This window comes from Macaca thibetana, chromosome 6, assembly GCF_024542745.1.
Source record: "Macaca thibetana thibetana isolate TM-01 chromosome 6, ASM2454274v1, whole genome shotgun sequence".
NCBI lineage: Eukaryota > Metazoa > Chordata > Mammalia > Primates > Cercopithecidae > Macaca > Macaca thibetana.
This window is the reverse complement of record NC_065583.1, coordinates 84,787,587-84,814,007: the sequence shown is the minus strand read 5'-3', so window position 1 is coordinate 84,814,007 and position 26,421 is coordinate 84,787,587. Positions and strand designations below refer to the sequence as shown.

General features: G+C 39.0%; 1 protein-coding gene and 1 long non-coding RNA gene across 20 annotated transcripts in view; one reads left to right on the top strand and one right to left on the bottom strand.

Moving 5' to 3' along the window:
* Positions 1 to 26,421, top strand: part of CAST (calpastatin) — a 112,789-nt gene that overhangs the window by 62,977 nt on the left and 23,391 nt on the right. For 6 of the 19 annotated variants that reach the window (XM_050795409.1, XM_050795392.1, XM_050795396.1 and 3 more), the window contains 16 exons: positions 2,298 to 2,363; positions 2,988 to 3,029; positions 4,702 to 4,758; positions 5,156 to 5,269; positions 6,329 to 6,409; positions 10,329 to 10,397; positions 11,967 to 12,065; positions 14,171 to 14,251; positions 14,880 to 14,918; positions 15,431 to 15,523; positions 15,658 to 15,744; positions 16,828 to 16,929; positions 20,354 to 20,437; positions 21,357 to 21,404; positions 22,693 to 22,788; positions 24,743 to 24,838. In XM_050795409.1, the coding sequence (XP_050651366.1) occupies positions 2,298 to 2,363; positions 2,988 to 3,029; positions 4,702 to 4,758; positions 5,156 to 5,269; positions 6,329 to 6,409; positions 10,329 to 10,397; positions 11,967 to 12,065; positions 14,171 to 14,251; positions 14,880 to 14,918; positions 15,431 to 15,523; positions 15,658 to 15,744; positions 16,828 to 16,929; positions 20,354 to 20,437; positions 21,357 to 21,404; positions 22,693 to 22,788; positions 24,743 to 24,838 (1,254 nt within the window). Of the gene's footprint in view, positions 1 to 2,257; positions 2,364 to 2,987; positions 3,030 to 4,701; positions 4,759 to 5,155; positions 5,270 to 6,328; positions 6,410 to 10,328; positions 10,398 to 11,966; positions 12,066 to 14,170; positions 14,252 to 14,879; positions 14,919 to 15,430; positions 15,524 to 15,657; positions 15,745 to 16,827; positions 16,930 to 20,353; positions 20,438 to 21,356; positions 21,405 to 22,692; positions 22,789 to 24,742; positions 24,839 to 26,421 lie in introns of all 19 variants that reach the window. The other 13 variants (XM_050795405.1, XM_050795404.1, XM_050795406.1 and 10 more) reach the window with 4 other exon arrangements.
* Positions 492 to 18,962, bottom strand: LOC126957480 (uncharacterized). The gene is made up of 3 exons (XR_007726785.1): positions 18,470 to 18,962; positions 2,275 to 2,337; positions 492 to 595 (listed from the first exon to the last, which is right to left on the bottom strand). It is a non-coding gene; the product is annotated as an uncharacterized LOC126957480 (long non-coding RNA).

The following is a 26,421-nucleotide window of genomic DNA, read 5'->3' as shown; positions in this document are numbered from 1 at the left end:
AGCCTAAAATTTAAAAATCCTAATTTTAAAAAATATTCCAGAAGCATCTACAAAATAAAAGTTCTTATTAAGGCCAGGCTCAGTGGCTCACACCTATAATCCCAGCATTTTAAGAGGTCAAGGCAGGAGGATGGCTTGAGCCCAGGAGTTGGGGACCAGCCTGGCCAACATAGCAAGATCCTGTGTCTATAAAAAATTAGCCAGGTGTGGTGGTGTACTCCTGTAGTCTCAGCTACTCGGGAGGCTGAAGCAGGAGGATGGCTTGAGCCCAGGAGATCAAGGCTGCAGCAAGCTCTGATTGCACCACTGCACTCCAGCCCAGATGACAGAGCAAAAATAAATAAATAAATAATCTCATTGAATTTAGAGATCATGAAAACCATAGAAAAGTGATAGGAAGGAGAGCCAGAAATATAGGATTTCCTTTTTATTCTTTTGATTCTTTTTCATCCTGTTGCCTGATTCTAATCCCCTGTGCCTCAGCTCAATGATCAATGTTTATTTCAAGCGTGGCCTGTTACCTAGAACAAATGTCAGCAAACTCTTCACCCTTCTCTAAGCATTAATCATGAGGATTCTTGGCAGTCCTGTGAAACTGGAGGAAAGTAGGAGAGAGAAGAGAGGGAGAAACAAAAATAAGATGCACGTGATGAAGTGTCCCCAGTGGCTGAGTAGGGACCAATTTTGGCCTCAAGTCTCTTTCCCTGGAACTTGGTTCCACATCAGCTGTGATATTGGACAGTCCCTTTTTGCTTTGGTTTCCTTATCTGTCCAGTTTGGAGGAAGGTGATAATAGTACCTGCCTCACAAGACTGTGTAAGGAAACATAATGTATATTGGACAATTCCTGTCCTAAGCAAGTGTCCAGATTGGATTGTCTGTTGGCCAGTACTGGGCAAAGAGTGCAGTGCAGTAACTAGAACATACACAACCTCAGGTCCACCATGGATGTCTTTAGGGAGTTATTTAACTGCTCTAAACTCAATTTCTCATCTGTGAAATGGATATAATATACTTATCTCATAGGATTATTATGAAGATAAAGTGAGTTGACACATGAGAGGTGATTGATACACATTTGTTGTTACGGTCATCATTATTATATTCAGCACAACCACTACAAAAATAAATTTAGCAGTTACTGATTTAAATATACACTGCATTATAAGCTGCTTGTGTCTGTGAACATACATTCTTAATTGTAGTGTAGAGTTCTCCCATGCAAAATCTTGATTGCCAAATTGCAAGATATTAATAGATTCAAACCACTATACTACCAGCTGGCTTATTTTCTTTTTTAATCATTTAATAAGTGATATTTGCATAAACTGAAAGGATAGTACCATAAATAGAAACTCATTAATGAGAGTGTAGTGTGAAAGGATCCAAAATTTAAAATTTCTTTAAAAATATTTCAATCATAAGCTTTGTTTCCTTCCAAAACTAGTGTGTTGGCATAGGAAGGGGCCATTATTTGAGGAAAGTGTGTGTCTTCATTACTGAAGTAGAAGACATGACAAATTAAGAGGACATTTGACTTTAGCCTCTTCAAATTAAAAAATAAATAAATAAAAACCACTAGTTTGTGCTGATACCACCAAGCAGATAAAAAGGAAAGAAACGGCAGGAAGCACTGGACCCTAGTTTGTAATCTCTGACTGAAAAGTTCATGAAATGTTTAATCAAGTTTTAGTCATGATTTTATATCTTGCCTATATTGAGAATGCATGCATGTACTTGTTTTTACACAAGTAATGTTTAGTTGGATAAAACTGTAAAATACCATACCAAAGATGCTAAATTACAACCAGTTTTTTAGAAGCATTTCTAGAACTTTAAATTAATCCTTACATACAGGACTATGATGTGCACAATAAAAATCCATGCACTAAATATTTACAATTTTGGGGGGATTATGTTGACAGAATTTCATAAAACTTTCAGTAATATCTGTGACTATTTGATCATAACTAAACATTGGATACATAGGAAAAAATACTATTCATGTAGTCTCTACACAGGGAAGGGAAAGGAATGAGAAATTAATTTTATTAATGGAAACCTTCGCTAAAAAAACCTTCACTGAAAAAATGTAAACACAAACTGAAACATTTGCTTAGGACCTTAGAATGTAAGTGTGCCTACTACTTCTTGGAGTCATACATACATGCATCGAGTAGATGCAATAGATGAATAGAATGAATCTTGATATAATCATTTTAACCCTTTTTGTACATGTTACTTATTTGACTGACAGATAAAATAAAATTATACCTGGGGCTGTGCTCTTATATTAGGCCATTCCAGTCAGCCAACAGATGGAAGGACCACATCTTCCTAACAAGAAAAAACACAAAAAACAGGTGATGTTGTTCATTGTACTAGGGCATCTCTGTTTACTAATGGTTACATCACCCGCTCAGCATGTGCTAATAGCTGCAATTCACAGTCTTCTGTTAACAGAGATCCCATCATGGATTTTCTGTAGGCTTAGCTGCCCATCAGCCACATTCTGGCACTAAAAATAATTTTCACTGCTTTCTGTGCCCTCAATTCTGTCACCAACCCATTGTTTTACACTGTCAGCCAAAACCCGTGATGAGTATTTCACTGATAAAAACACCTTGTTAGTGGCATGGAAACACAGTGCCCTTGGCTTTGTGATGAGGGTTTTTATTTTCTGTACCACATGTATTTGTTACAATGTAAATAGTAATAAATCTTTATGTATCTTTGATATACCTAGCAAGAAGATATAAATTGCTCCCTGAATAGTAAGAGCAGAATATTAACTAGTATACATAATTGTTTATCTAAAGAGTTGCAATTTCAAGCAAAGTGTGACAAACTTAACTGATACTGTTTATAATTACATTAAAAATCATCTCTTTTGAGTTTCCTCAGTTGAAGAAAATCTATGATAATCTTTGTAAACTATGTCTATCTTTCTTTTCTTTCTTCCTTTTTGTTTCTTTTTCTGAATTTAGGCTGTAAAAACAGAACCTGAGAAGAAGTCACAATCAACCAAGGTAAACAGTTTAAGTCTGCTAGTGAGATATTTGGATTCTTTTTAATAATAATGAATAATCAACTTCCTACCTTGGCACTGCTGTGAATGGTAAAGGGGGTTGCTGGCTAATTTAATTAATTTTTGGACCACCCTTTTGAATGACTGTGTACATGTAGGATATATAAAATATTCATAACATTAAGTCCATATATTGTTAAAAAGAATATACAATAATTTATAGATGAAAACTCTATTTCAGAAGTATTTTGTTCAAATCTAGTTTTTTGTTATATGTATAGTGATTGTTTTAAAAAAGAAAAAAGCAAGAGGAACAAAGGAAAAAAGGCAAAGAGTAGTGAATATCCAATTCCAATTCCAGTGAGACATCAAGAATAAGGCGTCTGCTGAACTCAGCACCTAGATGACTTACAGATGAGAACCTTTCCTAAGAGGCTGGCTGGGTTTATCGTGACAGTCTTATCTCAATTGGTGGAACTGGTTAACAGTTACACAGAAGGCTAGCTTCTGTTGCTTTCCTGACCCATGACTGTCCAGAATGAATGCCATTCTGCCTGTGTGTGGAGGTGAACACCAGGGTGTGTACGGCAACACAAATATTTCTCTTCAATAAGGTGCTGCGTTTTATTTTGTCAAGCACTTAAAGCAAGTACTAAGATAAGACCACAAGATTTCCTGTGGAAAAGCATAGATATTTGAGCCCAGGTACTTCAAGCACAGGTGAGGGTGAAAGGTGAGGCTTGTCTGATTTTGTAGAAGGCCTCCTGGTGGCCCTGGCGATGGTAGAACATAGGGTACTCAAGAGTGAAGAATTTGCAGCTAAGTAGAAGTTGTCTTCTATTCCACTTTAAATACTTTTGATTATCTACTGAATCTCAAGAAAATTGGGTTTCTGGTGATAAGATCTTCTCTACTAACAAAGAAAAAAAAAACTCTGTAAATCCTATGAAGGGAGATTTAAAAAGATATATATATATATTTGTTGTTGTTGTTGTTTGTTTGTTTTGTTTTGTTTTGGTCTTTTTCTTTTTTGAGATGGAATCTTGCTCTGTCGCCCAGGCTGGAGTGCAGTGGCGCGATCTCGGCTCACTGCAAGCTCCACCTCCCGGGTTTACGCCATTCTCCTGCCTCAGCCTCCTGAGTAGCTGGGACTACAGGCGCCCGCCACCACATCCGGCTCATTTTTTTTTTTTGCATTTTTAGTAGAGACGGGGTTTCACCATGTTAGCCAGGATGGTCTCGATCTCCTGACCTCGTGATCCGCCTGCCTTGGCCTCCCAACAGGTGTGAGCCACCTTGCCCGGCCTAAAATATATTTTCTAGAGTGGGATCAGCTCTCAACAAACTCAGTAGTCACATGGCTCATGTGTTATCTGTGTATGTTTGTGAAAAACAACCAGTAATTTAGAGATATACATGTATTTGAAAATATTATTCAGATGAAATACTAAATTTTTCATTATTCTGATAATCACCATTCTCAGAGACTGCTGACAGGGTTACTATTAACCTGATAGCACATGTCTACTTCTGCGACCTTAAAGAGTGGGCCTAAGTGTTCTTTTCCTGAAAAAAGGCAGAATGTTTTAGTTGGAATTTTGTTCTTGTTCTTGTCTGAAAGTATTACAAGTTGGATTGCAATGTAATCAAGTTTAATCTTTTGAAATTGACAGCTGTCTGTGGTTCATGAGAAAAAATCCCAAGAAGGAAAGCCAAAAGAACACACAGAGGTAAATGATTATCATCAGGGCTTAATTATAAGGCAAGATCTTTTGGTGGGATATAATTAAAATCTTTCATCAATTCAAAACTAATCCCTACAATGAATAGTTGGATATTAGTTTCTTCAGCTAAAATGGTGCCATCATGTGGCAATAGCAGTGTTTACAATTTGTGTGATTCTTGCTGAATTTTGGGGGAAGGATTTGCACTATTTCAGATTTTGTACCTAAAGTGAAATTGTCACATGTACATCACACTAATTCAAATTCACATACTTTAGAACCACAGACAGCACAACTGTTATGAACAATTTTTATTCTATAAAGTATCAGTATTATGTTTAAGACTACCATCTTGTTAACGATGTCTTTATATGTGTGTGGGCACCTGTGTATGTACTTTCAGGAAAAAAGCCTACCCAAGCAGGCATCAGATACAGGAAGTAAGGATGCTCACAATAAAAAAGCAGTTTCCAGATCAGCTGAACAGCAGCCATCAGAGAAATCAACAGAACCAAAGGTAAATGAAGCAGATTGATAGGAAAACCTTAACATCAACTGGGTAATAAGATGCGGTTCCCCTGTTAACACTGAGGTGTGTAGTTAAATCTGTGGGGCTGTGCTGAATATATTTTGTATTGTAGTGATTTGGTATTATTATTTTGTTGGTTTTTCAAATAGACTTATAGAAACTTGGATGTATGGATGGCCTGAGAAGGGCATCAGATTGGCCTGAGGGATGCTCTCTCCATCCTTCTCCCACTGCCCAGCAATAACCAGCTGTGACTGCAGGGCAGCAGGCTCTGCTGTCTCCCAGACAGGCAGCTTTGGATTGAGGCTGCCTCCCGGACCCCCCCACACCTGGACTGGGGAACATATGTGCCCTGAATTATCTGGTTCTTTAAATGGAAATCCTAAAGCATTTTTAGGGTCGTGTTGTAGAAGAGTTGAACTTACAGAGCCAAAAATTAGAAATTGCTTCCATAATTATGTGGTTAATAGCAGCCAGCTTTTAGAAGAATTAACATCTACAAGAAATACTTTTTCATGGAGAGCACTTGGAAGATAATAACGGGGCTTGCTTCACAATATATTTTATATCAGAGATCACAGATTTGTGATCTACCACTTAAAAGGCACATGTGTATTTTGTTTGGCTTACAATGTTGTTAAAAAATTATTTTTAATTAATTGCCAGCAATCAAAGTCAGGGTATTTCACATAACATCCCAAATTGTAACTTCTCTTGAAAAATCGGACTGTCTAGCAACAGTGAGCTCACATTGGCAACGATTGACTACAGCCATTACACCAGGTATGTGTACTCCAGTTTACCACAGTCACTACCTAGCCTGATTGACCTACTCATGTTACCTGCATGAACGTTTTAGGCTCTTGAGTTCAGCTTTACGTGGTGCCTAGCACTGCACCATGTACAATAGAAGTGAGTAAACATTGCCTTATCATGGTGTCCATGTGGGTGAACTGGCAGATGTTAGTGACATTTGAAACTCATAATCTTGATAATAACCATACAGAGATACTTAGCTCTGTCAACCTTTTATCCTCACTGTCTTAGACTAAACCACAAGACACGGTTTCTGCTGGTGGAGAGAGTGTTGCTGGTGTCGCTGCAACATCTGGCAAGCCGGGTGACAAGGTGAGCACACACAAGCAGATGGCAACGTGGGCCTCTGTGCTTCTCAAGTTTCTAAGAAACGTATGCTCAAATAACCTATCATTTGGGAAAATGAACATTGTTTATATATAAAATTTTATGAAGAGCATGCATTTAAGGGATAGAAAGTGAACAAGATACCAAGAATAATTTTTAAATTTATATATTCAATAAATGCTTACTGAGTACATGCCATATATAAGGTACTGATATCAATACCAAGTACATTAAAATGTGAGTTGACTCAGACTCTGCATTCCAAATTTATAGGTATGAAATAAAGCAAATAAAATTTCCATGAGCATTTGAATAGACTTTTTCAGCTTTCAATGTTGATGTCAGCTGTCTTGATGCTAGTGTATCACAACCATGACATCAACATGAATGGATATGAGAAGTTTCCAAAGGAAATATTTCAAGCCCTCTCTGGATGAAGTAGATGTGTTGAGCTGGGTGATTGTGGGCATAGCTTTCTTAGATTTTTTGAAGAGCTGCTTCCGATCCCTGCGCAGGAATATAAGATGAGAAGTTATCTACGTTTTCTACCCATAGCAATATAGAATTAGTAATCAGTTTGGAGAGCATGTAATCAATCTGAAGCCACAAGTAATCAAGTGAAGGAAGAATGAGAAGATGGGAATGAAAAATTTAAAACTAATATAGATTTATCTATACTTTTGCTTCTGTAAATGGGACAGATATCCTGCTACAGGTTAAATGGTAAAGAAAGTCATAGGGTAAATGATTTTTAGGGTAAAAATATGGCACATCTCCCTGAAACATCATTTTTTTCCCCTGGGATTTTGGGAGAAAAGGCACATTATTTTATCCAAATTAATACAGGTCTCCTATGGAGCAAAGGCAACATTTACAAAAACTTTTAAATGAAAATATCAAACTTAAAATTGTTTTTTTCTTGCAATAGATCACTTGTATACTACTTTGAGACTCATAGCCTCACCCCAGGCAGACACAGCACGCTCTTGTGCCAATGAGGAATGCTTAGATGAAATCATTTGAAAATGGATACATTTCAGGCAGAAGATTAGATACGTTAAAATAGATTTTTAAATGTTATCAATGTTTTCAGTTTGAAAATGGATAGATTTAAGGCAGAGCGTTAGGCCCGCTGAAATAGATTTTTAAATGTAATCAAAATTTTCAGTTTTGAGCTAGATATAAATTAACCAGTGTTATAAGTGAAAACTAAACAATAAAATTAAGAGAGGCTTATGTGGAATTCTGTGCATTGACTTGTGCTGGAACTTGAGGCAATTCATTTTACTTTACGTTGCCTCTAATTCTTCTCCCATTAAATAGAATTTAATGACTTGCCTTCTTATTTTAGTACATAGCATGTTTAAAGTACCATAAGGCAGGTGGATCACCTGAGGTTGGGAGCTCAAGAGCAGCCTGACCAACATGGAGAAACCCCGTCTCTACTAAAAATACAAAATTAGCCAGGTGTGGTGGCGCAGGCCTGTAATCCCAGCTACTTGGGAAGCTGAGGCAGGAGAATTGCTTGAACCCGGGAAGCAGAGGTTGTGGTGAGCCAAGATTGCACTATTGCACTCCAGCCTAGCCAACAAGAGCAAAACACTGTCTCAAAAAAATAAAATAACTAAATAAAGTACCATAGTTGGTTCTGCAGGATGCATTAGCTGTAGGCTGGCCTGTCTAGGGGTTGGGGAAAAGACAATATACCTGGGACTGTATTTCAATCAGATTAAGAAAGGCCCCCACAGGGTGTTATTTGGTGGGGAATGAAGGGATTCTATCTAATTCAGGGAATCCACAAGGGCTTTGAGAGAGTAGATCCAAGTTCAGTTAGGCATGGAAGGATAGCTGGGATGGCAGGCTTGCAAATGCATCAAGGTGTTGAAAAGTGTAAGATGTGTTCTGGTCACAAAGTACATTCCAACGTGGGTGAAGCACAGAGGAAGTGAGTGGTGGGGCTGTAAGACCAGAAAGACAGGTTGAGCACTGCAGTGGAGAATGCTAAGGTGAGTTTGTACATGTAGTGATTCAGCTGACAGCAGGTAGCCATTGAGAACCCGAGAGAACAGATGGGGTTATGCAATTGAATCCGAGCTGCAGAAGGATTAAGGGACTGCAGTAGGTGGATAGCATAGAGATAGGAAGATGGAAGGTTGGTCAGGGACTGTTTCAGTAGTCCTGATGAGTCATATTTTAGCCTAAATTACAGCTGTGATAGAATAAGAAAGTGGGGAGTTATCCAAGACGAATTGCAGAGCAAAAATCTTCAGGTTTTAGGAAATGATTGACTAAAGTGGGCAAAGACAAAGTAAAATCTAAGATAACCTGGTGCTTCTGAGTCTGATTGCACGAGGTTGGTAGCCACACGGTAAGGGAAAGGAGGCCCCTAGGAGCTCTTTGTCAGGTTTGTGCAAGTGCAGAGTTGGCACCTGAGAATGAGTGCCTTTGTGAGCTGGGCACGTTGCAGTCCAGTCCCTAAGTTCCCTGGGTACCATTGACAAGAGTACAGATGTCAGAGGAATTGAGGAGGAAAGGGATGTATCTGATTTTGGACAGGCTGAATTTAAGTGTTTGAAATGTCCAAGGAAATATGTGTAGCAAGACAATTAAAATACTGTTTTCTAATAGAAAAGAATGAAATAAGAGGAAAGGGAGAAGAAGAGAAAGAGTGGATGGAATAGACAGATAGTGGGGAGAGAAGGAGGGGAAGAGAGACATTGAGAAGGAAGAGGAAGGTGCGGGAGAGAACATGAGTGAATATCTGCATGAGGTAGTGGCTGAATCATGGAAGTGGTTTCAATTATCCAGACTCAGGCTCACACCCTAGTGGCCCCCACAGTGTTTCTAGCATTGCAATCGTAACCGTCACTTATTTAGCACTTACAATTACATAGCAAGTACTTACATAGTGGCGAGCATGTGCCAAACAATAGTTTTCATACTTCGTATAGATTCACTTATCCAACATCTCCAAGGAGAAGTGACTTGCTAAAGCCTCAGGCAGCCATGCGTGTCTCAACTGTCATGCAAACCTTGGCAATCAGAGCCTGTGCTCTTCCTGTGCTTTGTTGCCTGAATTTGGATACCTTCAAATGGGATATGGTCCCCTTTTTCCTTAACCCAACAACTTCACCCATTTAGTTTCTGCCAGTCTCTGAAAGCATTTGCCCTTGACCATAGAGAATGATTTTGGATAAGACCACCAGCACAGGGCAGAAATGTGCAGTGTATACAGTGGGGACCAAAGTAAAAGAGATGCCAGAGGCAATGGAGAACAAAGGGCATAGATGCCACAATAGGATCAGAATGGTGCTGAAAGATGGCAGCTGGGAGGGAGAGATGCTCCAAGGGTCACATTTCAGAGATTGTATCTGGATAAAAGCATGGAAACTGCAGATGGAAAAGTTATTTGCAATCTTTGATAGAGCATTGGAAGCAATGATGAGTGATAAACTCGTTTTAAGGAAAGAGAAGGTAATGAGATGCCGAAGTGAGAAATATGGAGGTCTTGATGTGTGGGGGCGAAGACCCAGAGAGGAAAGCCAAAAGTGGCAGCCTACAGCAAGAATTCATGGATGTTGCAAAGACTGGCTGTGGGTCCTGGAGAAGAACAGCGAAGAAAGAAACAGTCTTAGATTCAAATCTGCATTCTGTCCCTTACTGTGTAACCTGAGGAAAGTGTCCTAATCTGAGCTTTGCTTTGCCCATCACTAAATGAGACTAATAGAATTGAAGCCCTTCTGAAAAAGGATATAAAACATACAAGCACAGTGTCTGCTGTAGAGCAGATGTTCGGTGTATGATCAATGCTATTAATATAATGAATTTATTTTAAAATTTGTAATAGTATTGAGTTTTATTAAGGTATGTAAGAAGGAGTTTTTAATTTCTCAATTCTCACCAGAAAAAAGAAAAGAAATCATTAACCCCAGCTCTGCCAGTTGAATCTAAACCGGATAAACCATCGGGAAAGGTACGAAGACAGCAGTGTCCTTCTACATGAGATAGTTACTCATATGCTCTCTATTTAACAAATCTGATTTCTTGTGGGCAAATAATATGAGGGGGTAATTTAAAGGACCATTTTAATGAATTATTGTTTCAAGCTAATATTGAAAGTGTGGGTTGGAAGTACGATTTTCACACTCATATTTGTAATACTTGATATTATAATCCTTTAAAAAAAAAAACAAAACTCCAGTTTCATCTCATGCAGTTTACATTCCAGTTTCTCTCCTGCAAATACACTTTATTTAACCAGAGGTATTACTAAAGAAGTCAGGTACTTCTTTATTCTGAAATTCCTAAAAGAATCAGTCTAAACCTTCAAATCGTATTCCACATATCCATGATCAGGAGAGTCCTAAAATTGTCAGGGGAATATGGTAGTTGCAAAAAAAAAAAAAAGACAATTTAAATAATTATTTTTCATCTAAATCAAATAATACAAGGTCCTTTCCTAGACTGTTGTTTTCTCCTTTTCAATGCAGGTTATTGTTCATAACGAATCATCCTTAACATAAAAAATAGAGGCACTCTTATTTATTATTGTATTAGTCCGTTTTGACACTATTATAAATAACTGGGTAATTATAAAGAAAAGAGGTTTAATTGACTCATAGTTCTGTGTGGCTGCGGAGGCCTCAGGAAGCTTACAGTCATGCTGGAAGGGGAAGCAGGCACCTTCTTCACAAGGCAGCAGGAGAGAGAGCGTGTGAAGGAGGAACTGTCAAACACTTATAAAAGCATCAGATCTCATGAGAACTCACTCACTATCATCAGAACAGCATGAAAATCACCCCATGATCCAGTCACCACCTTTCCTCGACACATGGAGATTATAGGTTCCTCCCTCGACACATGGGGATTACAATTCGAGATGAGACTTGGGTGGAGACACGAGTTAAACCACATCAATTATACTGATTTAAGCCCATATTGACAGAGTAAACTTGTGAGTTCTTGTAAGTTTAATGTCTCAGGTAATTTCTGTTTTGTAAACCTCTTCAGGCAAGCAAGTGAACAACAACAACAACAAAAACGTGAATAATACAGAGTGATTTCACTCATGAAATAGATTATATTTGGAAGAGGTACCATATAGAGATTTTTAGGGGCTCTTTCTTTGAAACTCTGTAAAAGTACTGATAAGCAATAAATACCAAGCGTTTCCCTTACCACTTAGAGCAACATGGTTATAATTCCCTGTATTTTGTTTTGCTTTTCCTTTTTTAACTATCAGTGCATTGGACTGGCAGCTTTAATGAACTTATACATTTGTTCATGTATGTAATGCCTGTAGACTTGTTGAAACTGTGCTTCTTGCCTGAATGTGGCTTTTTATCTTTCCCACCCAGAATTTGTACTTTGAGACTTAAATAGTAAAGTCTGTTAGAGACCAGATTTTAACTATTTTGGGGAACTAGTTGAAAAACTTTTGGTGTTTGGTGGTTTTTCTACACAGAATGGCTTTTTTGTAGTTAAACTAAAAGTGAAATATGTGTAACAAATAACATTTAAATATCTGTTCTTCCTTTTCCAGTCAGGCATGGATGCTGCTTTGGATGACTTAATAGATACTTTAGGAGGACCTGAAGAAACTGAAGAAGAAAATACAACGTATACTGGACCAGAAGTTTCAGTATGTGATCTTGATATCTGTAAAAATTCATACTTAGTAGGTAGGAGAGCAAAGAAGGCCATGGTCATGAAATACAAAAGAATACCTAGTGAGGCCGGCGCGGTGGCTCACACCTGTAATCCCAGCACTTTGGGAGACTGAGGCAGGCAGATTACTTGAGGTCAGGCATTCAAGACCAACTTGGCCAACATGGTGAAACCCTGTCCCTACTAAAAATACAAAAATTAGCTGGGCATGGTAGTACACGCCTGTAATCCCAGCTATTTGGGAAGCTGAGTCAGGAGAGAATCACTTGAACCCAGGAGGCAGAGGTTGCAGCGAGCTGAAATCGCACCACTGTACTCCAGTTTGGGTGACAGAGAGAGACTCCATCTCAAAAAAAAAAAAAAAAAAGAATGTCTAGTGTTCTGTCATTTGCATAGAAACAGGATGATGTCAGTATCAAGACAGCAACTAGAAATTAGTGTTGGGGATGGAAATGGTTTGTCTTTTAGCAGCTGCATTATAACATTGAGTTAGCAAACATTTGTTGTTGTGCTAAGATTGACACTGGGACATGGTCCACTGGGTCACACACTTATTTTCCATCCTCAAGATTTAAGTATAATGGACTAGAACTTGTTTTGATTTCTCAATATTTTCCACCCTCAGTTTATCCCTATTCCTAATTCCTAAAATTGTATTTTCCTTGGTATGATAAAAAAGATATGCTGGCCTGGCATGGTGGCTCACACCTGTAATCCCAGCACTTTGGGAGGCCAAGGTGGGCAGATCACCTGAAGTCAGGAGTTCGAGACCAGCCTGACCAACATGGTGAAACCCCGTATCTACTAAAAATACAAAAAAAAATTAGCTAGGCATGTTGGTGCATGGCTGTAATCCCAGCTACTCAGGAGGCTGAGGCAGGAGAACTGCTTGAACCCGGGAGGTGGGGGTTGCAGTGAGCTGGGATCGTGCCATTGCACTCCAGCCTAGGCAACAAAAAGGAGACTCCATCTCAAAAAAAAAAAAAAAAAAAAAAAAAAAGCCATAGACTAGACAAAAATATTTGCAACAGACATAACAAAGGATTTGTTTCTAGAATTTGTAAAGAATAAAAACAGAAAAAGACAACCCAATAGAAAATTGAGAGAAAACTTGACTGACGAATAAGCAAGTAAAATGAAACTCTCCTTAGTAATTAGGAGAATGATATTAAAACACAGAAGAAACACTGCCTTGCATTTATCTGATCAGCAAAAGCGTGCAAGTCTGACAATTCCTATAGTCTTCCTATAGTTGGTGGGTGTTCATGATGAACATTCCCTTCAACCAGGAAGTCCACCTCTAGAGAGATTCCCAGGAGGGGGCCTTGCCCATGTGTGCAAGGAGTTATAAGAACTGGTGAAATGTTTGGAAACAATTTTGTTCAATAGAGGACAGGATAATAAAATTCAGTGCTTTATAGTGGTTAAAATGGCTTATTCATGTATCAGCATGGATACATTACAAAAACATAATTTTGAATAAAAAATGCAGAATGATATGTAGAATATGATACCATTTATGTAACATTGGAAAATAAGCAAAGTAATGCTGGACATTGTTTATGGATACCTACATATGTAAAAAATGTTCTAAAATAACTTTAAATTGATATGCTAAAGTTAGGAATGGTGGCTGTTTCTGATTAACAGGGAAAGGGAATTCGGTTTGAGAATGCTAAACAGGAGACATCCACTCTATGATTTTGTTTTCTTAGAAATGACAAAGCTAATAGAGTTGGGTATTGGGTTATACAGAAACTCATTATCTTATTAACTGTTCTTTTATATTGGTTATAAACCTTAGATAATGAAAACATTTGAAAACAAAATGTATTTAGAAGTCAACTTTAGTATTTTGAATATTTTCTAGCATTACATATGAGTTAAGCCAATTAAATATGGGTATTTGTGTAAACTTAGAAATGTAGTTGTATAAATTGTTGGCTTCTTAATGATTTATCATTCATCTCAGTACTTCCATAAATTAATAATGGAATCATGCTTTAGTTTCAGAATATGCATATAGCATTCTCAGCTAATTAATTATATAATATCCCTATGTGTATGATTTTGTTCCAGGATCCAATGAGTTCCACCTACATAGAGGAATTGGGTAAAAGAGAAGTCACAATTCCTCCAAAATACAGGGAACTATTGGCTGTAAGTTAAATAATCATTTACTTTTATTTCACTGTTTCCTCTTTAGAATATAATTTCATGTCATTATTTTTACAATGTTTAAAAGTTAGAAAACATAATGTGCATGTGAAATTGTCATTACTCTGAAGCTCACTGCATTGGTTGGATGGGGCTGCTGTAAGAAAGTACCACAGATCAGGGGCATAAACAAGAGATTGATTGTCTCACAGTTCTGGAGGCTGGAAGTCTAGAATCAAGGTGTCAGCAGGGCTGGTTCCTGCTGAGGCTGTGAGGGAAAGGTATCTTTGAAGCCTATTCTTGGCTTATAGATGGCCGTCTTCTCCCCACGTCTCTTCACACCATCTTCCTTCTGTGCTTCTATGCATATCTCTGGGTCCAAATTTCCCCGTTTTGTAAGGACACGCATCATATTGGAGTAGGGCCCACCCTAATGACCTCACCTTTACTTGATTACTTCTATAAGGAACCTATCTCAAAATCAGGTCTCGTTTTGAGGTACTGGGGTTAAGACTTCAACATATAGATCTGGGGTGGGAGGCACAATTCAACCCACAATGGGCCATACATTTTGCCCATCTTAAGGATTAATTCTGCCTTCTCAACATCATCAAATTAATATTTGTTTCAGAAAACAGAAGGGATCACAGGGCCTCCTCCAGACTCTTTGGTGAGTTTACATACATGTCTTCTGATCTAAATTAATATGTTTTATATTTTTGGTTGGGGGAACAGGGCTATCAATTCTATATTTGAGGATTATGATTTAACTCATCTCCAAATCAAATGGAGTTTCTGTGTGTTCAGAGAAAGGGCTTGGTGTGAGGGTTGTTTCAGTGCTCCTGAGTCCCATAAGTAGGGTTTCTGAGGGGAAGGAGAATGAAGGCAAGAAAGTATTAGGATAAACTGCATGTTCATAATAATAGAATGAGAATATTCTAACATGTAACTCCTTTAGAAACAGGGAAGTGGAAAATAATACTTAGTGAGTATTCACTAAACCTACTTAGTGAGTAGCCGCTCGCTTCAAAACATACAGTTTGATCTAAGTTGTTTTATTAACACATCTCATTTGGTTGCAAAGGAATTAGAAAAATGCATTCTTCATTTGCTAGCTTTATTACCCATTCTTCCACTTCAGCGGTTCCCATAAGTTACCCATCACTGTGCCTGTTTCTTTAGAAACCCATGGGGCCAGATGATGCTATAGATGCCTTGTCATCTGACTTCACCTGTGGGTCGCCTACAGCTGCTGGAAAGAAAACTGAAAAAGAGGTATTGTTTTTAGTGTTGTTAAGGGAAACTTGTTAGGAACTATTTTGAACTTTAAAAGAATAACTTTTTAGTTCAGGCTATTCCAGTTAAAGTTTCCTCATCCGTAAATCTCATCTTTAGTATTTTATTTTCAGGAATCTACAGAAGTTTTAAAAGCCCAATCAGCAGGGACAGTCAGAAGTGCTGCTCCACCCCAAGAGAAGAAAAGAAAGGTGGAGAAGGTATAATCACAGTCTACCTGACAGCAGTTGCTTTCCAGAGCCTGATCTAGCTCATTCAGGAAGCTGCCAGTAGCGCATTACCCATGAGGAGAAGCCATGATTTTTTCCCTCTCAGGTCTATCCGGAATAGGGAAGCCAATGAGGGTTATATTAATCATCTCCAGGCAAGCCTTGTGTGTTTCTGTAACTGCCTGGGAATGATTTTAGCACAGTTGTCTTGGTTGTCACCTAAGACCATTTCACCATTATGATACACAGAAGGGCAGAAACCAGAGAAATTGCACTCTTGGAACATAAAACCTTCAAGTTTGATTTTCTAAAGGACTTTGAGCACTGAGGATCACTAGAGGGACACCATGTCGCTGGTACTGCCCCCCACTCTCAGCTGTATTTCACTATGACATAATTCTCACAAATCGCAAAGGCAATCCTGCAGCTCTGTGCTGGCTGGGAACACATGTCTCCTCTGCAAACAGTCAAGATAATGCCCAGGAACAGTTTCTATCGGAGCTGCTTGTGCCTCTCCCCTCCTGGAGTGGACAGTTTATTTTTATCTGGCAGGCTGGGGAACAGTGGTGAGCACCACACCCCTGAGAGTGGGAGTTCCTCCAGCGATCAGCCATTGTGCCTTCAGAGAAGAAGGCAGCAGGGGCCACTTCAAGCTTCCCTGCTTTCAGCTTAGCAGGTTTGCTAAAGGTTATCAGAAGCCTTTTTAGAGACACAGTTTTAGAAAAAGAAAAACAGGGTGGTAACAGTTTACTACTTGCTTCTTTTTTGTGGTTGTTAAGAGTATTTTATAATAATATTACTATAGCTTTATGTCTAGCTTACCAAATAAGGGGTGAAGTGTGCCCCAGAGAACGCTGTTACTATAGAAACGTGTCTTAGCCCCAATTTCCACTCATTGGTAAGTTCTTTTTCCTTTCTCTCTTTTGCAAGGTTTCAAATAAACTTGCCTTTCTAGAGCACTTCCCCAATCCACATTCAGTTTATAATCTAAAATGTATTTCACAAAGAAGTAAATGGATTGTTCAGGCTCCAGAGATGTCTTTTTTCATGCACAGAATTTTTTACTTTTAACAGGATACAATGAGCGATCAAGCACTGGAGGCTCTGTCGGCTTCACTGGGCACCCGGCAAGCAGAACCTGAGCTCGACCTCAGCTCGATTAAGGAAGTCGATGAGGTACTGACCTTAGAGTTGATTTACAAAGCGTGTTAGTCTGCACGTTACAAAACTGGATGCATTCTGCATGTTTAGAATTCTTGCACAACTTTTGCTGGAGAGTAAAAGTGAACATTCTTCATTGTGCCTTATTTATTGCTGAGTCGTTAGCAACTAAGAGGGATAGTTAAGTGATTGCTTGTGAAACAGCTAGAATTTTAACATTTGAAATGAGCATGAATCTTCCTTGCTAGAGCTTCAATGACACCTGACTAAACAAGGTAACAAGGAGGCAGTGCCTGGCGGGAAATAGTGAAGTTTGGCAATTGGAAATTTGTATTTTCAGAAGGGTTCTGGGTGCTTCTCTTTATAAGAGAGGGAGATGTCTATACAAGGAGTGGGAAGATCCTTCATTTATCACTATGGGGAAAGATGTTGAAAATTTTGTCTCAAATTAAAATCAAGCAACGATTACTCCGTAACTAGAGCTCCTGCATATTTAGAGAATAATGCTGATAAGTGTTTATCCCACCACACTCCAAGATCTTAACAAGCCTCTGAACCAAAACAAGCTTATATCTGGTATAGGAAAGTTTTAATATTAAATTATAATTTTTGTAGAATTTTTCAACTTGGTCCTTTTGGGGGAAAGAGGAAGGAAAAGAGAGAGTTGCCCGTTCCTGACAAGGCGGTGTTGTGGGGAGATGGAAAGGCAGCCTGGGATCCACAGGAGCTCACCCTGCCTCCATCAGCTCAGGCTGGGGGAGCTGGTAGGCACTGCTGTCACAATGCCCCATCTCTGCTGTCACTTCCTGTTCTGAGTCATCAGGGAAGGGGAGTCTCCCTGACTACCAGCAACTATCCTTGAGTCTAGGACTACCCTGGCCTAAGATGGGCCAGTTTCTATCTTCGACTTTCTTGGAGGGCTCACCGGCCACAGTGTGGCATGATAAGCTTTGTGATGGTGAACGCAGGGGAGCAAGAGAAGCAGTTCCTATCTTCCAGGACCAAGTAATGTACTGGGAAGAAGGGAAACTTAATTACAACACAATGTGAGATATACATTACTTAGAGCAGCCGACAGAAGCAGTGTCATCTTGAGGAAAGGGTGGTATTGGCAGAACCCTGGGGGGAGTCAGGAGGCCAAGCTGAGTTGTGGCTTTACCACCTGAGGGTGACGGGGCCACAAGTATATTGCACTTTTGTCTCAGGCTTTTTGCAGACCCTTAAGGAGAGATAATAAATGTGGGAAGGGAGGGTGTAAACATGTTATAAACCCCAGGATCAAAGGAGTCTTAAGAGTGACTAAAAGCAGATAAGCAGATGTTTAAAAAAAAGTGACATAAAATAAGCATGTGGGTAACTAGTTTGGGAATGCGTATGAATGTATTAAGTTTCCTCTAGAAAACTTCAGAGTAGCAGCAAACTAATATTCCAGCAAAAAGAACTCTTCTTTTCCATTCTTATGACATAATAGTTGTATTATTCTGTTCTCATGCTGCTAATAAAGACATACCGGAGACTGGGTAATGTATAAAGGAAAGAAGTTTAATTGACTCACAGTTCCACATGGCTGGGAAGTCCTCATAATTATGGTGGAAAGTGAATGAGGAGCAAAGTCACGTCTTACATGGTGGAAGGGGGAACTCCCCTTTATAAAACCGTCAGACCTAGTGAGAATTATTCACTATCATGAGAATAGCACAGGAGAGCTCTGCCCCCATGATTCAATTACCTCCCACCGGGTCCCTCCCATGACACGTGGGAATTATGGGAGCTACAATTCAAGATGAGATTTGGGTGGGGACACAGCCAAACCATATCACTAGTTTTCCTTTTTAATCATATACAAAGTACAAATGTTTCTAAAGAGGATCTGTCAGTCCTCCAGATTCTTAACCTGAATTCTTAGTACCAGACTTAGTGGGTCCTTTACATCCTAGATAGTCTGATGTGATGAGAAGGCTCAGGAAGGTCGCTATCAGCCTGTAGGAGTGTCCATTGCCACCCCAGCACACCCCAGAATAGAGAGCTGTCTGTAGAAAACCACACAGTACTCCAGAGAGGAAACCCATGCCTACTTTGTATTCCTGTCATCTACCATAACATAAAATAAAAGTTTTTTATTCTATAATGATACCCCATTATAAGTCTCCCACATTTTTAGGTGTGGCTGCCTAGTCTAGTGCCATTTCAATTCAGTAGACTCCTTTTTTTCGATGCCTACTGTATGCAAACCACAGAGTAGGCATTTCAAGAATATAAAGATCAAAGAGGAAAATAAAAGCTCTGGCTGCATGTGTCATTCTCACTGTCCACAGCCTGAGATTAGTGGGGAGGACCATCTTAATACAGGTGACCCTGGATGTTCCTGAAGGCTGCTGTACCCTGACCTGGGGAGTGCTGCTGCATGATAGGATTTCTCCAGATGCCCAAATAGAGCATGACTGGAAATGTTTAAAAGGAAACCATGCCTTCATCCTTTAATGAGAGTTTCTGTAAAACAGTAAAACTAAACGCAAGCATAGAACAGTGCCTGTTCCGTTAAAAGTGCTCAATAAGTAGTAATTAATCAACTAACCAATCAGTAAAGAACCACACTCTTAGGCTAAGATGCAGATGGAGGCCGTGGGTTGGGTTGGAATATGCCAAGTGAACCTCCTACCTTGATTTGTAAATTAAATCCACGCCTTGATACAGGTACTCCTTACATATTATGGGACTCACACTACCCACCAGCAGGTTAAATTGCAAGTGTTGTGTCGTAGCAGTCAGTGATCTACTATAGAACTACACTTTTATTGGTAATGCAGCTAGTTGTTCATGGTTTAGTAAGCTAGAGAAGTCCTGGCATTATTGAAGGGAGCCCTTTTAAAAGAGGTAAAACAAGTTATACATGGATCAGCCAAGATTTGTGATGGGCTGCTTCTGCCATTTCTGAACTGGGTTTAATGTGAAAATTAGTCGTATTTCCTCTCCCTTCCTTAGACAGCTGCCTCGTTGAGTAAGACAGATGAAAGCCATTAAAATAATTGCAACTAACTGCTGCACTGTGCTTACTGTCTTCAAAGAATCTTTTTATTTACTTTTCTCTGGTGATCTTCACAAGTTAGTGAGCTAGATAAGGGTTATTAGTAGCCACATTTTACAGCTGAAGAGACTGGACCAAAGAAAGGCTAAGTGGCTTCTCAAGGTCACAGCAGCTGGAAGCAGAACAGGGTAGCTCCCCGGGATCCCTGGCTGGGCTGCTTTTGCTCAGTCACCCACTGCTACCTTTCTCACAGCTGCCCACCATGGTCTTGTGCTTTGTAGTTTACAAAGTTCTTCCAGATGCGTTTACCAGATTTGGTCTTCTCTATAACACTCAGGAAGTACACAGAGGAAGTGATATCATCTCATTATGTGCATTATCCAACTACTTTTTTTTCCCCTCCATTTTCATCAGGCAAAAGCTAAAGAAGAAAAACTAGAGAAGTGTGGTGAGGATGATGAAACAATCCCATCTGAGTACAGATTAAAACCAGCCACGGTAAATTTTTAGCCACAGTGCATGACAACAGCATCTTGCCTTTGCCTCTTGTTTTATTGCATCTGTACCCTTGACACTGTCAAAGGACATACCTGTCCCCCATTCAGATATTAACTCTGAAAACCCTGAACCTTTTTTTCTCTGCTCCCTACAGTTAGACCCCTTGAGGGATGGTTTGTCCCTGCCTGGCTTCCTAAGTAGTGACCATGTGGTCATTAAAATTCCCACAAATTTAAATGTTTTATTTATTAACAATTCTTACAAAAGATCCTTAAACTCAGAAGGAACAATCTGGGGATAGTTTTTTTTTCTTAATGCTATATGGATAAAAGCACCATAGGTCTTCTGAGGGGTAGATATGAATGTACAAGGCTTTACCAATATGCTAAGTTAAGGTGGTTTTGTTGCTATTGTTTTTGATTATGGTGAGGATGGTAGACTAACTCCTGTCATTACATTTTTGTCATTTACTTTTGAAATCATGCATATAAACACATGTTGGAAAATGGTTACAATTCTAAATTATGAAACCTCGTATCCAAAAAAACTAAATAGTGTTATAGGAATGATATCCACCTCTTCACTCTAGGTTGGAGAACTGGGATTTTTTAAAAGCTTTCATAAACATACATCTTTATTGCCAAAGAATTTTTTTTCCTATTACTCTATCCAACAGATGAAAAACATTTTTTAATAACTTAAAGTAAATGTGCGTTCTATTTGGTAACATCTTGATTTTTACAGCTCAGCTGCTTTTTAAATACTTTATAAAAAGTAAATTTGAAACACAAACTCATGTGAATCTAAGAAAAAAAATTAGTTGACATCTCTTATCCTGGAATTCCCAGAAACAAACTTGATGGGACATGAAAGCAAAATGTTCTATTTCATTTCCAATGAGTTTTAATTTTATTTACAGGATAAAGATGGAAAACCACTATTGCCAGAGCCTGAAGAAAAACCCAAGGTTAGGAAATACATTTTTTTCTGATACTTAAAGAACAATAGACATGTAAAGTATGAATTAAGATAATTTTGACAGTCCGGAGTTCACTGTGCAGACTTGCATGCTAACCGAGTGCAGAGGAGATGGTAACACTTGGCTGATACCTGTGGCTCCTTTCCTTATATTTTAAAGATGATCTTATTTTATTGTATTTTTTCATTATATACTTTCTTTTTTTTAATAAAATAAAATAAATTTGCTAAAAAAAGATGATCTTCCTCAAAAATCATTACTGGACTATAAATTTCTAGTAAAATTTATTACACACTAGAAACTGATGTCAAGAGGGCCCTTAAGTCAGATTAAGCTAGCACTTTTTTTTGATGCCTACTGTATACAAACCACAGTGCAGGCATTTCAAGAATATAAAGATCAAAAAGGAAAAGAAAAGCTCTGGCTGTGTGTGTAACTCTCACTGTCCATCCTGATCAAATTCTCTGATGATTCTGTTTTGCCTTAAGTTGGTAGTAACCTGTCACATATAATCAGCAACATTTATTAATCACTTGCTATGTACCTGGCACTGCACCAAATGCTTTTTGGATATTATCTTTGTGAGTCCTCAGTGAATGAGGACGGTACTGTTGTTATTCCCATTTTACAGTGAGGAAATTGAGACACAGAGGGCCTATGTAAATAGCCCAAGGTCAAGGTGCTAGAAAATAGCAAGCCAAGCCCAGGACTTAGAACTCAGGCTGTCCAGTCTGAGTCCCAGCGTCTGAGTCACATGCCCTTCTATCATGTTACTGTTGTTAGTGACAGTCTCCACATGCCCTAAACTAATACCACTCCCCTGAAAGAACAAGGGGTAGCAGAACTTTCCTGCCAAAATCCCACATAATCATATGAACAGAGTATATGATCCATGTTTTCACTTATTCAGAAGAGAAGTCATGAGGAAATAGGAAAATAATCACATTTTAAAAAATTATACAGATCTTCATTGTAGAGAACAGGCAATTTTATTTGAACAAAATTCTTCTGAAACTAAAATATCAAGGAAACATTTGACCAAATAAACCATTAATATTTTTGCGGTACTGAAGTGTTTTGTAAGTATTTCTTATTTGTTTCATGAAAATTTTATCTTAACGTTGATAAATGAAAAAATACGCCCTTTATAAATTAGCTTTGGGTGTTAAGTATGGCCTCATTGTGTTAATCAGGGAAAATAATTGTTCCATGAAAACTTTTTTTTGCAAAATAAAAAAGAGTCCCCTTGTAATATACAGAACTTCTTATATTACAGGCTCGGAGTGAATCAGAGCTCATTGATGAACTTTCAGAAGATTTTGACCCGTCTAAATATAAAGAAAAACCATCTAAGCCAACTGAAAAGACAGAAGTACGTTTCTAAACATATTAATCTCTAGTTTTGAGGTTTGTGATCTTAAAAAAAAAAAAAAGTGAGACAAACTGTTTTAGCATGAAGCAGTCTATTAGAAAGCCTAATATGCCATCGTTTTTCCATGTCATTTTTGTCTTCCTTTTTGGATGTGCTTTCTGCCCCAACCTAACCCTGATATTCTTGCAACTGAAGTCCTGCAATGACTCCTTCAGGAAAGCTCTGGAAGCCATGCCTTCCTTCTTGTCCCAGCTTCTGTAACTGACCTGGTTGAGCTGTCATCACCCCTCCCCTCTGGGTTGCAGTGGCCTTTCTGCAGTCTCCTTCATGTCCATTGGACTCATTCTTTCTCAAGCATGTCTGTCGTCATGTCTTTCCCATCCCTACAAAAAAAAGTGCCCATTGCCATATTCTTGACCCTGTTTTCTTTCCTACCAAACTGTGTCCCTGTGTCAATAAACTGAACAATAAGTATGTGTGCGTCCCTGGCTTTTCTCACTTGGCTTCTCTGTCTTGATTGACCTTTCTTTCTAATTCTAGATCAGCTAAAGTCTTACTCATCCTTTCAAGCCTCTGCTAAGATATGGCTTTCTTTATCTCCTGCTTTTCCCTCCCTAAACTGGATCCATCCAACCTTTATTAAGCAGAACACAACATGGCAGAGGATCTGTAGTTCTTTTTTTATATATCACTATTCAAGCCTTTGTTACAAAGAAGAGTTTAGCTGTTTTAGTCCCTCTTTAACGCTAACATTTATGCCAAGTTTAAATGGGTAGTAAGCTCCTTGAACGAAGAGATCATATCCTATTGATGACCATCTGCTGAGCACCTTGCCTATAGGATAGGCTTCCATAAATGTCTAGATTTAAAACAATTTGTTTAAAGGTTTGCTTCTGTTTTTTGTTTGTTTTGTTTTGTTTTTTTTCTTGAGACATGGTCTCACTCTGTCTCCCAGCTGGGAGTGTAGTGGCACAGGCTTGGCTCACTCCAGCCTCAATCTCCAGGCCCAAGCAATTCTCCAACCTCAGCCTCCTGAGTAGCTGAGACTACAGGTGCATGTCACCATGCCTGGCTAATTTTTGTATTTTCTGCACAGCTGGGCTTTGGCCATGTTGCCCAGCCTGATTCAAACTCCTGGACTCAAGTGATCCACCCTCCTCGGCCTCCCAAAGGGAGGATTACAGGCATTACAGGCATGAGCCACCACACCCAGCCTTGAAACTTCATTCTTGTGATAAAATAAGATGGGACAGTGGTTCTCAAACCTTAGCATGCATCAGGATCATCTGGAGAGTTTTTTTAAGCACAGACTGCTAGACTCTACCCCCAAAGTTTCTGAGTTAGTACATGGGGTGGGGGTCTAAGAATCTGCATTTCTAGGTGCTCTTATGGTGCTGAGGCTGTTCAGGGATTACACTTCGAGAACTTGTGGTTTATTATTACTACCTTCCATTCCTACATAGCGGTATATAAAGTGCTCTTAGATTTATATAAATACAGTATTTTACATAATGCTATGTTACATAATAGGCATATTTGTTATACATAATGACAACTAACTAATAGAAATAATAGCAATAATTGCTCAAATGTATTGAGCTTACTGTGTTCCCAGGTACTATGCATAGCACTTTGCCTGCATTGTCTCATATAGGCCCCTTACGAACCCTTCAGCTGTGGATACTTTCATTGTTCTCTTTTTACGTATGTGGAAACTCAGTTTCGCGAGTTTCAGTAACCTGCCTAAGGTGAGAAGTAAAACCAAGTTGGAAAAAATGGCAACTGAAGAGTCTTAGCATGCTTTGACTTATTTACTATTCAGCAATCCTTAGGTATTCAAGAGAATCATGTTCACACCATATAATATAGCAGAGTGTCTTGTTGGTCTACCATTGCTCAGTCTTATTAACCAAATGTTTCTAAAGTTGTTGAGAGTACTTGCATCTTTCCTCAGGAATCTAAGGCCGCTGCTCCAGCTCCCGTGGCGGAGGCTGTGTCTCGGACCTCCATGTGTAGTATACAGTCAGCACCACCTGAGCCAGCTACCTTGGTGAGTGACTCCCTGGGCATTTGAGCAGTGGCTTGAGAAGGTGCTCTTCCTCCTCCCATCGCTCTCTACCATCATTTTATCTATTCTGACAAATTAAAAATAAAATCTGATATAATTATAGTATCTGTTGTTTCTTTGGGCTTCAGAGATGTTGTAGAAATTCAGACTAAGATTTAAATTTTTAATTAAATTACTCCCAACTGTATTTTTCTCTACTCTTCTGAAATTCTAGTTCCTCAGCTATTGTGGATAATCCTGCTTTTTCACTTTTCTGCATCTTTTAAGCCTATTTGGATTTCCACCGAAAGCCCAAAGTTACTTTTTACTGACTTTCCTGGTAGAATAACATGCACTAAAATCATTATGATTCCTCCCCACTCTCCCAACTACAGAAGGTGAGACTGACTCAATTTCTTTCTCTTTCCTTCTTCTTTTCGTGCGTCTCTCTCACTTTCTAATTTTCATATGAAGTATAATATATAACAAGCTGAATCTTTGTTTTCTTTTGATTTTAGAGTTCCCCCCCCAATTAGTTAATGATATAATTTGACTCAGGGAATAACATCTGAGGGAATTATATTTCATTACTGCAGAATTAGTACCTCTTCCCTCTGAACATCTAACTTTCATCATCTACTGTGCCATTGTTCTAAATGCTTTGCAGTGTCTTCCCATTAAATTTTCACAAGGACACTATGAAGTCTGTCCTGATCATCCTCCTATAATAGATGAGAGAAATGAGGCTTTGAGTTGACCTTGATCCACTTGATGTTTCAGAGCCTCAGCTGAGATGAAAGATATGGCCCCTGCTCTCAGCTGTCTTCAAGCCTAGTGTGGATATGAGACCTCCCCAATTTTGGGGGGTTTCCGGGTACTCTTCAGGTACTTTTTACAACATGGGTGCCCGGCCACAGTGGTAAAGAACAGGAGAGGAGGGGGGACTCTAGAAGGACTCTGGTAAAGAAAGCAGGCACAGAGGCCGTGATTGGAGTCAAAACAACAGTAGCCAGCATTCCCCAGGATAACTCTTGTAACCAAAACCTGCACCTGCACCACCTACCTCATCTGCCAAGTGTGACTGCCAGGGCCTTAGAGGGCTCAATTCCTTCTCAACTTTACCCTGACTGTAGAGCTGAGCATTGGATTGTTCGACAGCAAACAAAACAAAACAAAAAAAGCTCTTGTTTTCCCCTTCCTCATCCTCCTTTCCAGGGCCTCAACTCCACCAACTCTGGCCATGGTTGCCAAGGTTACTGTCACTGAGGCAGTTGGCATTTCTGGGATTGTGACACCCTCGAAAGCCAGAAAGAATAGCTGTAGAGTGTAATAAAGGTCAGAGGACTCAAGAAAGGCATGCAGATTAGAGAGCTGAAGGCAGACAGACCAGAGGAAGGAGATGAATGCGTTCCCTGGGTGGTTCTTGTGTGTATAAAAAGAAAATTTGTTAAGGAAACCCAGAGACCTGAGTTGTAGTTGTTGAATTTGATAATATCAAATATTACAGAAATAGAAATTTTAGTCCTTACTCCTGTTTCCAGATTCCTTCGTTCTTAAGTCTGCTTCTTCTCCTAGGTTTTCTTTAA